General features: G+C 47.0%; 1 protein-coding gene across 6 annotated transcripts in view; it reads right to left on the reverse strand.

Annotated features, from left to right (window-relative positions):
• DGKH (diacylglycerol kinase eta) overlaps positions 1–12097 on the reverse strand; it is a 185588-nt gene extending 173491 nt beyond the window's left edge. For 4 of the 6 annotated variants that reach the window (XM_047755789.1, XM_047755788.1, XM_047755790.1 and 1 more), the window contains exons 1-2: positions 11771–12097; positions 4576–4779 (exon numbers count right to left, since the gene is read on the reverse strand). In XM_047755789.1, coding sequence (XP_047611745.1) covers positions 4576–4779; positions 11771–11830 — 264 coding nt within the window. In that variant the 5' untranslated portion in view covers positions 11831–12097. Of the gene's footprint in view, positions 1–4575; positions 4780–5463; positions 6467–11770 lie in introns of those variants that run through there. The other 2 variants (XM_047755787.1, XM_047755786.1) reach the window with 2 other exon arrangements.
• Between the last annotated feature and the right edge of the window lie 324 nt (positions 12098–12421).

Genomic DNA, 12421 nt, shown 5'->3' on the forward strand with positions numbered 1-12421 from the left:
CTGGTTCATTAAATGATGACATGCTAGGTTGAACCATATGAAATTTCCCCTATTGGACTCGTTTTTCCAGCTTTACTGAGGTATAACTGACAAATAAAATTGTGTATAACGTATACAATGTGATGACTTGATAGACCTATACATTGTGAAATGTATAAGGTAATATCTAGCACCACAATTAAGTTAATATCCAGCACCTCAGTTATCGTGTGTGTGTGTGTGTGTGTGTGTGTGTGTGTGTGTGTGGTGAGAATCCTTAGTCTATTCATTTAGTAAATTTCAAGTACATAATACAGTATTTAACAACAGTCACTAGGCTGTATATTAAATCTTCAGGAGTTCCCATTGTGGTGCAGCGGAAACGAATCAGACTAGTAACCACAAGGTTGTGGATTTGATCCCTGGCCTCGCTCAGTGGGTTAAGGATCCGGCGTTGCCATTAACTGTGTAGGTGGAGGTGGCAGACGCGGCTCAGATCCTGTGTTGCTGTGGCTGTGGTGTAGGCCGGCAGCTGTAGCTCCGATTCGACCCCTAACCTGGGAACCTCCATATGCTGCGAGTGCGGCCCTAAAAAGACAAAAGACAAAAAAACAAAACAAACAAACAAAAAACTTCAGAACGTATTCATTGTATAATTGAAAGTATATCCACTTTGACCAACTTGTCCCAATTTGCCCCAGCCCTACTCTCTCCCATTCTGACGCTACTGCCAGAGCAACGTCACTTAGCTCCACCTAATAGAATAGAATACTCTGCCTCATTAGAGAGAATGAGGTAGCTGTAGATAAGCACTGGGGAAATGATCTCCACGTTATACCTCCACACAAGGCACAGGATGTATAAATGATGTTCCCCTTAGAATTTCTTAAATACTACCCATTTAAGTATATATATATATATATATATATATTTTTTTTTTTCCTTGCTTTGTGCACAGAACTTTCCTGGAAGCACACCGAGAACATGTCAACAACTGCCTCTGAGACAGAGACTACGAGGTCTAGGGTGAGAGGGAGAGTCCTTTTCCCTGGATACCCTCCACCACCAAATATCCCCCACACTATCTGAACTTCTTACTAGAGGCACACATTACTTTTTCAAATGCAAAATTAACTTAAAGTTCTTCACTAACATTCCAATTATTTAAAATATTAACAAGGGAGTTGCTATCGTGATGCAGAGGAAACGAATCCGACTGGGAACCATGAGGTTTTGGGTTCGATCCCTGGCCTCGCTCAGTGGGTTCAGGATCTGGTGTTGCTGTGAGCTGTGGTGTAGGTCGCAGACGAGGCTTGGATCTGGCATTGCTGTGGCTGTGGTGTAGGCCGGCGGCTACAGCTCCGATTAGACCCCTAGCCTGGGAACCTCCATATGCCTCGGGAGCAGCCCTAAAAGAACAAGACAAGAATAAAAATAAATAAATAAAATAAAATATTAACCACTATTCACAACAAAGAACCGGGATTCAAATAAGGTAATTACTTAAGTCAGTGGCTGCTTTTCACTCCAAACCCAAACTAGACAACAAACAGCTTTGTGATCCTAATCCCATATATATGAAGCTTACATGTATACAATATATACACAGTCATTCATTTAAGAAATATTGGAAGTTCCCGTTGCAGCACACTGGAAACGAATCTGACTAGGAACCATGATCCCTGGCCTCACTCAGTGGGTTAAGGATCCGGCGTTGCCGTGGCTGTGGTGTAGGCCAGCACCTATTGCTCTGATTAGCCCCCTAGCCTGGGAACCTCCATATGCCACAGGTGTGGCCCCCTAAAAAGCAAAAAAAAAAAAAAAAAGAAGAAGAAGAAGAAAAGAAATACTTATGACCTCTATGTGCAACTCACTCCTCTGTATGTCTGCACATAAATGCTTTCCAAAGACAGCATATATATGCAAACATACGTAAGCTTGCAGATACGTGGGTGTAAACATATGTGCGTGTGCCACACACACATACCATCTGAGGCTGCTACACAACTAGGATTGAAGATGCCATTAGCAATCACAACTTGCCACAACTAATGGCCCCTTGGTGTATCTCCAGGATGTATGAGAAAGAACTGCTCTTGCGGTCTTAAAAATGACTAGGCCTTGGGCTAGTCCCGGGGCCTCCTTCTCCTCCAGGCTCTCGCATCTTACACATCTGGGGAAGGGAGCAAAAGAGTGTCTGTCCCTTTCTAAAGATCTTTCCCCTTAATTCTTATTGATGAGAATCCAACAGTTACAGTTAGCAATTCTCATTCTATGAATTCCCCCCAGTGCCCTTGCCCTCATGCCTGAGCATCAGTTTATGTGGTAGGAGATGCAAGGCATGAAATCTGTAGCAGATATGAACAGTCTGGATTGGGGGTGGGACAGACAGGAAGGTGGAGGCCACCTTCCCCTTTCAACCACATCTTAGGCCCTGATCTCACGTGTTCATATATGATAATGTTAATGAACTTGTGTGCGCTCGTAAAAGCTAGTACAAAAGGCAGAGTTTCAGGAACTCCACACATCTTTGGAAATGTAAGGAACATTTCATTTAATGCTCACTAATTATCCCTAATCATGGCAAAACATTCTGCTCTATTTTTGTCAGAACGTTAAATGGAAAACCAACAATAAACATGCCTTTTGAATTTACTCTTCCTCTGGATTATATACATGCTTTATCCCAAACCACAGATAATATCAAATTAAAGAGTATAATTGTAACTATTACCATGAGTTCACGAAACCTACAAATTTTAGTGCTGTGCCCAATAAATCTGTTGTTTGACTTTACTCAAGTCAAATTAGAGTAATCTCTAAATTTTCTTCCAAACTGTATAAATTTACTGGTCAATCTTGAAATAAGTATACACGGAATTTTAATCATTTTGGTTGAACACATAAAAATATGACTTTTTAAAAAACCTGTCATTCTCCCCATTATTAACACAGTTTTGTGAACTTTTCATTAAATTAAGACATCAAATATTAAACGCACTTGCTGTTAGGAAAGTCGCTATCTTGTTTAGCCTTAATCTTTTAAAAATACATTAAACCCCATATTCTTATCACAAATTCCATTAAATTAAAAATTCACTATCAAAAGGTGTTACAAGATGTGCACTTAGACAATGAAGCAACAACATTGTAAGTCAACTACACTTCATTCAAAAAAAAAAGGGGGGACAGTTCCCTTCATGGCTCAGCTGTGAATCAACCCTCTTAGTATCCATGAGGATGCTGTGTTTGATCCCTGGCCTTGCTCAGTGGGTTAAGGATCTCGCTTTGCCATGAACTGCGGTGTTGGTTGCAGATGCGCCTCAGATCCAGCGTTGCTCTGGCTGTGGCTTATGCCGGGGACTGTTGCTTGGATTCGACCCCTAGCCTGGGAACCTCCATAGCCACGGGTGCGGCCCTAAAAAGCAAAAAATAAAAAATAAAAATGAAAAAACGCTAAGCGAACCTTGTTAACACTGTGTGTGTACTCAAACATATTTCAGAAAAGAAGGAGGCAGGCAAATACAAACATGCATCCATAGGCATACAATAAAACTTCTATTTTCATATAGGGGCCTATTAACCTTAGAAAACAAATTCTCATAAAAATAGACATAGAATGAATTAACTTGCAAATTTATTTTTAAAGAGCATACAAATCCAATGATTTTATTGGTTCCCTTTTCAAATCCCTCGTTAAAGTCCCCCAGTGATCCCCGCGTGATTATTTCTAAAGTATGATAAAAATTAGAATATATAAATAATCCTTCAGTCATAAGCATTTGAGAGATACATATTCAGATTAAAACTCTCAACTTTGAGCCCTCAGGCGTCAACAGTACGTACATCAGAAACAAGAGTAACACGGCATGCTCATCACCATATGTAACACAAAAAGGTTACTTTTCATCATTAAAAATAACCATGGGTGTGTTGATAAGCCCTGAACTCTGCCCTTGGAGGGAACCTACGACGCAAGGTCTGCCGTTTGCGCCTCTCAGGTTGCGGTAACTGCGACCATCATTTACCACTGGCGTCGCCAAGCGGCTCGTGCCTTCCAAAGGGCAGCAAAGGGGCACAGGGGCTGTCGGAGGTCACCTCCCCACTCGCCCTCTCAGAGTGGGCCGGGGAGACTGCTACCCATGGGAAGAAAAGGTGGCGAGATTCACTGCAGTTCAGGCTGGTCAGCCTGCACTTCTCGCTCTGCCCAACGCACATACTCTCCCGAACCAATGCAGGACAGGTAGGACCAAAAATAAAACACTCCTTTTTAGATCCTTGAGTGGGAACTCAAAACAGCGCTTTGGCTTTTTTCCCACGCTCCCAGGTTCCCTTCCCCTCCGCCCCTGCCCACCCGGGAGGCCCCAGTGCGCGGTCCGGGAATCCCTTCCCAGGGCGCGCGGTCCAGCTCCCGCGGGCTCCGCCCCCCCGGCCCAGGCCCCGCCCCCGGGCCCACCCCTGGTCCAGACCCCGCCCCCACCTCTGCGCCCCACGTTCCCGGGATCGCCTGGCGCATTCCCTGCGCCTCCGGCGCTCTCTCTCCTCCTCCCTGCCCCGCCGCCTCCGTCTACCACGCTCCCCTCCGGCCCGCCTCACCTTGGTCCGGATCTGCCCGGAGGTGGACACTTTGCGGATCAGTTTCTGGGGTCCCTCTTGCTCCGCTTCACTGTCGGAAGAATCCTCTCCAGGCCCCGCCGAGGCGGTGGCGGGGTTGACCGCGGCGCTGGCCCCGGCGGCCGCTCCTCCCGCGGCGCCCGGAGGGTGGTGCTGGCTGCCGGCCCCGGCCATCCTCTCTGACTCCTGCGGGGACACAGCACCGCCCGGCGGGGGCGACGGCGGCGGTCAGTGGGTGGACTCTGCCTGAGCCCGGCCCGGGGCCCCGCGCCCAGTCGCCGCCATCTTCCCCACCCCCAGCCGCCCCCGCGGGAGGAGGGTCTCCGGGGACCACTCGCCCTCCCGGCAGGGGCCCTCCAGGACCCCTGCTCCCTCCAGAGCGGCGCCCGATGTGGGGCAAGGGGGACTCGGGCCCAGGCCAGCCTGGGAACCCAGCACACCCAGCGTCGGGATGTTACAGGGTTTCTGACCCAGAATACGACCCGCGCGGGTAGAGAGACGGGAGAGACAGAAAGATCGGGGCAACCTCCCACTTCCTCTAAGGTCTAGGGTCCTCGGGATGGACGGGAGGGAGAGGCGACGAGAAACCTCTGCAACCCACCCCCGCAGGCCCGGCGGTGGCGATGTTCCCTCCAGCGATTCCTGGGAGACGGGGCAGGAACGGCTCCGGGAACAGAAAGGGAACCTAGGGCTTCCTCCCGACTGACTCCCCTGGGTGCGCCCGCCACCTCCTGGATCCAGAATCTCTCCAGAGAGACTTGGGCCTCGCCGCCCAGTTTTCGCGAGAAAAGTCCCCTCCGGCCCCGAGGTGCATGGGCGCTGCCCCTTGTCTGTCTCCCGATCCCCTAGCCCTTCTCGGAGGAACCGTACCTCTCCCGCCTCCGCCTTGGGGTTCGGGTCCTTTCAGCTCTCCCGACCCGTGGCCTTTAGTTTCTGGCCCACCCCCACCTCCATCCGGCGCACACGGAAGAGAAGAGCATTTTCCGGGAGCTTCCACTCCGCTCTGAGAACTTTTCGTTCAGAAAGAGCGATCCCTTTGGCTAACAGGAAACCGGGAAGGGCGTGGAGAGAGCGCAGAAACGAGAGAGTACAAGCAGCCCGAGAGGACAGAATGCAAATAAATGTCTAGGCTGAAGGTCTAACCGAGACCGCCTGGAAGAAAACAATGCACTGGAGCCGTGTGAAACACCAGTGCCTGAGCACGAAAACAGTGGAAGTCCTGGGAGAGCCACTCCCTAACCCGGGCTAGAGCCGGAGGAAATGGGATCAACAGGCGGCAGCCACCGCTCACAACTCGTCACAGCGAGCTGGCAGAGCGGACACTGGGGACCAGCAGCCTTGCGGTGCCCTGTGCACGCCTGGCGTCAAAGAACCCTTGCAAGGTGTGGGAGGGCTCCGGGGAGAAGAGACTAAAGTGACAGAGTCCTCGTGTCACTCGCAGAGAATTGCAAAGTGGTGTTAGCTTATTTTTAAGTAGGGCAAAAAGTCCCTGCTAGACTCTGGAGCCTCTTCACACTTCAGGAAAGCAGTGGTTCTCTTCAGCGTGTTCACGCCCTTCAGGACTCAATCGAATTTTTTCAGTTGTCATGACCTTTAAAGGGTCCTCCAAACTAAGATTCTATTGGCTTGTTGTGGTTTTTGTTGTTTTTTTTAAGTTTCAATCTTTCAATAATTTGCTTGCTGTGACAGAACTCGCAGTCCTTAGAGACTTTTAAGACACAACACGCAGTCCCAATATTACTGTCTATCCACACTGTAGATTAAATTGAAATTAAAATGTGCTGGTTAGTTTGAATCTGCAAAGACAGGCGACTGCTGCCACCTAATAATCAATTGATGGAGGCTACTTCTCTAGCCTTAGTTGTCTTCTTGAAGAAGGGAAGGAATTGGGCAAAATAAACGTATGGCTCTGTAAATATGTGATTCTGTATCAGCAAAGAACATACTGCTGAGAAGGGACTTATTGAAGAGAAAAAAAAATTAAAAAAAAAAATAATGACCTTTATTCCAACCCAACTGTTTGGTCACAGACAAGTCCAGTGTGTGACAGCATAAATAAAAGCACATAGCAAAGGGCCATTTGAAAGAATAAAACTAGCTCAGATCTCTCTTTTAATGTAAAGAAACAGAGGCCCAAAGTCACAAGCTGGGACCAAAGTCTAAAGCATGTGTCTTGTTCTAATGGTCTATTCACTTTACCACATTATATAACAAAAGTTAGTCTGTCAATTATCATATGTTTCCATGCACACGTCAGACTTTAACATTTTATATAAGTAACATTTTCCAGAATCGGGACAGAGAGCAATTAAATGAAAAGGCATTGTTTAATATCCATGCCTATTCTATGATTTTTAAGAAGAGGACTGAATACACTTCTCACTCTGATTCAAACATTGATTGCTTAAGAATATTAAAATAGTTTCAGATGCAAGAGCTGGGCAATTAATACCTCAAAGTAAAGGTATTCATTACTTCATAAAAAATTAACCTCACAGTTGTCCCCGCTCTTCAGAGACTCCTGGAACAAGTTCGAAAATTTGGTTGTGACTTTGAAGGCAGAGCCAGTGTCAGCCTGCTCATGCTAAATAAATGACCCCTGCTCTGCAATTTCCCTAGCACATACTCAGAGGGAAATACCATGTAAGCAAATGAAGGAATGTCACTTTATTTCCCACAAAAGGCAGTTCATGAAAAACTCTTTTATTCAATCATCTCTTCTAAGGAATTGTTTCACGTAATCCCTAATTTAAAGTAGCTTGTCCCATTAGCATCTTCTCTGTAAATCTTATCTGTAAATTAGAAATTTCCAGAGTGAATAATCAGTCTGTATATGGTATACCTGCAGTGCACCTCACATCCCTTAAAAACGTAACAGCACTGTTAAGAGCTTAATAGTTGCAGCCATTTTAATATAGCTCAAAATAGCAACTAAAATTTCAAATATGTGGCACATTACAGTATTTCTTTCATTGACAAGATCTCCTTGAATTTTTCCTTACTTGATGTTTTCAGATTTTGAAATAATTTCTTAGATGTGTCTTCCATATTTCCTTTATCATTATTGCTTTGAAGTCATTGTTTGGAACATATCATATCACAAACACACTATTAAAAACTTGGACATAAGCCACATAGACACTACATTCAGAAAGAAATGGAAATAGAAGCCACCACTGAATGAGATTTAGGTTTTTACTGTATAGGGCTTTCTGCCCCATTTGAAAAAAAAAAAGAAAGAAAAAAACCTATTATACTGAAGATGTATAGGTCATAGCCAATTTTCATTTTGGAGACTTTATGAATATTGACATTAGATATTAATATATCTGTAAAGATATTTTGAATTATATTCTTATTGATCACTACTCCTAACAAAAGAGGTATAATAGCCATTTGCAACTTTTAAATCCCATATATTCTATGGTTTTATGTTAAATATATTATAAACATGAAGAAGTCTACATTTATATTTGGATCAACTCAAATACTTAGACACTTTAAAAACAAGTCTGGAGACTCATGTTCCTACTCCACGGGAACCATGCAAAGAACCCCGCAGGTTGAACAGGTACAGATCTGCTTTCATTTAAACTTTCAAACGACTTCCATAACATGCTATCTGCTCTATGCTTAGAATTTAACATTCGAAATTTTATTAAAATTCCCTTAGGTGTGACCGCAACAAAAAAAGATTTCAAAATTAACTGTGACATCGACCACATGTACCTAAATAAGGTCAGCGCTGCACCTAAGGCAAAAATCATTGGTCCTCTAGAGCTCAACATAAATACACTCATAACCTCTCATTTCTATTTTAGCCCTTTGTCCCTTTGAAACGCTTCCCTTCCTAATTTTTCAAGTAGTTCTGAATTGTTTCATCAGAGCCAACTAGATGAAAATCATTTGGGAAAAGAAAAAATTTTAGAAAGTAAAATGCACTCGAGTATCGCTCTACTGTTTCAGAACTACCTTAAAAACACTTCCATACTCTTTTTAGTTCCGGCTAGAATTCGAACTACCTTCTAGCCCAGGATATACCTAAGAGTAATACTTCTTCTAATACTCCAGGATATTATCTACAAGTAAGGGCTGCTCAGCTTACTATCTCCCTACCTACCTATTCCCACCACCAAAATAGTTTTTAATTAATTAGACATGTAGGTAGTGCCTCTATGTCCACTGATTTGATTACATTCTGAAGCTAGCATTAAAGAAAATACACAGACACCTGACTGCTACCATGTATTGTCTTATAGGCCCCGTGCCCTTGCTGGAGTAATGACAGGCTGTTTATTTAAATACCCACACTTAACTAAATAACCTCATTTCATCTCCAAATACAAAGAATGGCATGACATCTAGCAGCTGCCTCTCAGCTCCAGACACGGGTACATTTCAATCTAGAGGTGCCATTCTCTTTATACTATTCCTCAGCATCAGTTCCTGATACTACTGTGTTTGCTCTTCTGTCTGAATAGTTCCATGTAGAACCACATGTTTGGGGGTCCGGCAATTAAGAATAAGGAATTAAATTCATCCATGTATGCTGTTGTATACAGTAAGGGATAGCACAACAGGATCTGTGTGATATGAATATTGCCTGGTCAATACTGAAAATTCCTTTTCATAAATGTAAATGAGCATACTTTCACGGTAAAGTATTAAAGTTGCCTAAATTTGAATTCAAAGACCACAGTTGAAATGATTGCAAAATGGAGTCCAGATCAAAGCAGGTGCTTTTTTGTTTTTGTTTTGTTTTTTTTTTTTTTGGCTGCACTCATAGCATGCGGAAGTTCCCAGGCCAGGGACTGAACCTGAGCCACAGGACTGAACCTGACATTGCCTTATATGCCAGCTCCTGAAAAACACATGTTCTTGATCCAAGGTCTTTGAGGGTCCATAGACTGGGCTTTGGGAACTCTGTGATTCCCCTGAAAGGTTATTAAATTTTTATGTGTATGTCACATAGGTACCTTTGGGGGAGAAAGAGAAAAAGTGTCCATAGCTTTTATTTGATTCTTAAAGGGATTACTGATCCAAGAAAAGTTCAAGAATCCCTGATTTTGATGAAACTTGTTTTGAAAGGAAAACTGTCCCACAACCATACTTAGATGAAGCTGATTTTTCCTCCCTTAACTCCTCCACACGTCTGAAATAATCAACACTTAAACCCCCTATTTCCCCTACTTTACCCCTTCTTTTCTCTTGTACACACCATTTTTCAGTAATTTAGATAACTTATCTTTTATCTGTGGGTCAGACATGCGGCCACAGGGTTTCAAATACAATCACTTTGTCAAAAGTAGCATTTTATGCCACCTACCTAAGATCAAGGAAAGTTTTTGCTTTGTTTTGTTTTGTCTGGTCTCCAAAGTTAAACTATTCACATCTCTGACACAAGACATTCTGTTTACTTAAGAATGAACGCTCAGTGAGGACTTAAGGATTTGTGCCTGTATTGTTAAATGCTATAGCCAACAGTCTTGGAACATAGTAGGTGCTATATGAAATACCTGCTGAATAAATTAAAAGGCCTTCGGTATGTACAGAATATAAACCTCACTTTTTTTTTGGAGAGTTCTGCAGTCTGGATAAAGTGTCACAACTCATTAACACATTTCCATTCCGGCTCTAGTTTTAAAGGCTGATAAGCAAGCATTTTCATGTTGTAACTTTAAGCAAAGCAAAAATAAACGCCGTTCTCTATTTTTCCACGCACCAAGTGGTTCTGGCATCAAGACCCTCAAGTGAAATACATATAAGTGGGTATTTTTCATTGCAATTGGTGTTGACTTTAAGTATCCAAGTTCAACAAGGACTTCATAGAAAAGAGCTCAAAAGTAAAGTTACAAAAACAGGTCCCTGAATTTAGTTCTCAGTTATCGCTGACTTAAACTCCCAAACTGAACTGTATTTTTAATTTCAAGAATAAACTTAATCCCCAGTAATAACCACAATAGAAGAAATACGAGCAGATGGGCAACCTAACAACATGTTCAAATTGACAAAAGCAAAGACAGCTGTAGATACAGATGGATCCGAGTTTAAGGACACTCCTGAAAGGTCGGGAAACAGAAGGCAGAGAAATGTACTTTGGCAAAGGAGCTGGGAGGGTACATACTAGAAAAGAAAAAGGGGAACCAAGCTTGGCACCTGACCTAGAAGCTCTCAACAGGCAGGGGGCCAGCCTGAGCAGATCCTCGGAGTTCCTGGGAAAAGAGCATCCGAACGTGTTGAACAGAACACTGGTGAGGCCAGAAATTTCGGACGAGGTTTTCCAAATAGGTTCAAGAATGTCAACCAAGACGGAACAGCAAACATCGAGGCAGGGCGGAGAGAGCCAAAATTCGATGCCAGGGAAAAGGCAGCCCACACAGGATTACAGAGCTCTGAGTGAGACGGGGATTTCGGGCTAGAATCACCGGAGGGATGTGAGATGGTTCTGACTCTCTGAGTTGGAAGAGAGGAAGTTGAAGGAGTTTGAGGGAACAAATCCCAAGCCCCCAATTCCCCCGTCCTCCTGCTCCTTACCCGCGCACACACAATGCACATGCCCACGTTACTTTCGGTCCCCCAAACTGCCCAACCTCCGCGTTTCACAGGCAGCGAAATCCTAGGCGAAATCGAGGTCAGCTTCCCGCTTCATCCCTGGCAACCCCCTCGAACCCTAGAAAAGCCCGGGGCTTTAGCGGCGAGCAGGAGGCGGAGGCGTGGTTCCCGGCTTCTAGCTGCGATCCGCCTCGCCAAGCGCGGCTCCTTAGGAACCTGCAGCGCCCAGGTGACCGCCCAGGGCGCGGTCTCAAGAGGCAAGACCTGTCTCCTCCGAACCCTGCACGCTGACCCCCAGTCTGGGCTTCTTTTTGCCCCCTCCCTACCCACCCTCCACGCTCCGAAATCAAGGAAAAAGTTGCGAAATCGATGAAGCACGGAAAACGGTCCTTGGAGGGCCGTGGTCAGTGGCTCGCCCGCGGCCCCTGGGGGAGAGCCTCGGCCGGCCCGGACAAAGGCGCTCCGGGCGGCGCGCGAGGAGGAGCCCGGGCGGCGGAGGAAGCGCTGTCCCGGGTGGGAAGCAGCTGGGGACTTCATCCCGGGCCATTTCCTGAACGGAACCCGGCCCGGGCGGGGGGGGAGCAGAGGAGAAGTGGGAGGGGGCGGGCGCGGGCGCTGTACCCACCGGTTCCTCCCAGGCCGGGCTGCGGGCGCCGGACGCGGGGCGCACGTGCTGCGGCTCCATCGCGCCAGCCCGTGCCCGCCGGCCGCCCGGGCGCGCGGACCCGGGCCCCCGCCGCCGCCGCCGCCGGGGCCACTGGATGCGCTTTCCTCGCCGCGGTCCTCTCGGCCGCTGCCGCCGCCGCCGCCCCGGCTCCCGCCCGGGGCCGGCCACCGGCCCTCCCGCGGTCTCCGGCTTCCGCCGCGCTGCGCTCTCCCGCCCCCGCGCCGGTCCCTTCCTCCACCTCCACCTCCTTCTCCTCCTCGGTCCAGCTCCGAGCGGTCCGCTCCCCGCCGCTGCCGCCGCCGCCGCCGCCACCGCCTCCCACCGCCGCAGAATCCGCCCCTAGCTCCTTCCTCCGCCCCCGACTCCCTCCCCTTTTCCTCCCCGCTTCCCGCCCCTCCCCCCCGGCCGCCCCCTCCTCCCGGCGGGCGGCCCGGGACGCACGTGACCCTCCTGTCAGGCCTTATAAGGCGCGGAACCGAAAGCGGCTGCAGGGTGGTCAGGGGCACCGGGTGGCAGTGGGGATCGGAGCGGCCTCCCCCGGGGGCCGGACGCCTAGCCGCTGTCGGGAGGACCGGGAGCGACGGGGAAAGCCCGGGCTGGGCCGGCCGA

This window comes from Phacochoerus africanus, chromosome 13 (assembly GCF_016906955.1).
Source record: "Phacochoerus africanus isolate WHEZ1 chromosome 13, ROS_Pafr_v1, whole genome shotgun sequence".
NCBI lineage: Eukaryota > Metazoa > Chordata > Mammalia > Artiodactyla > Suidae > Phacochoerus > Phacochoerus africanus.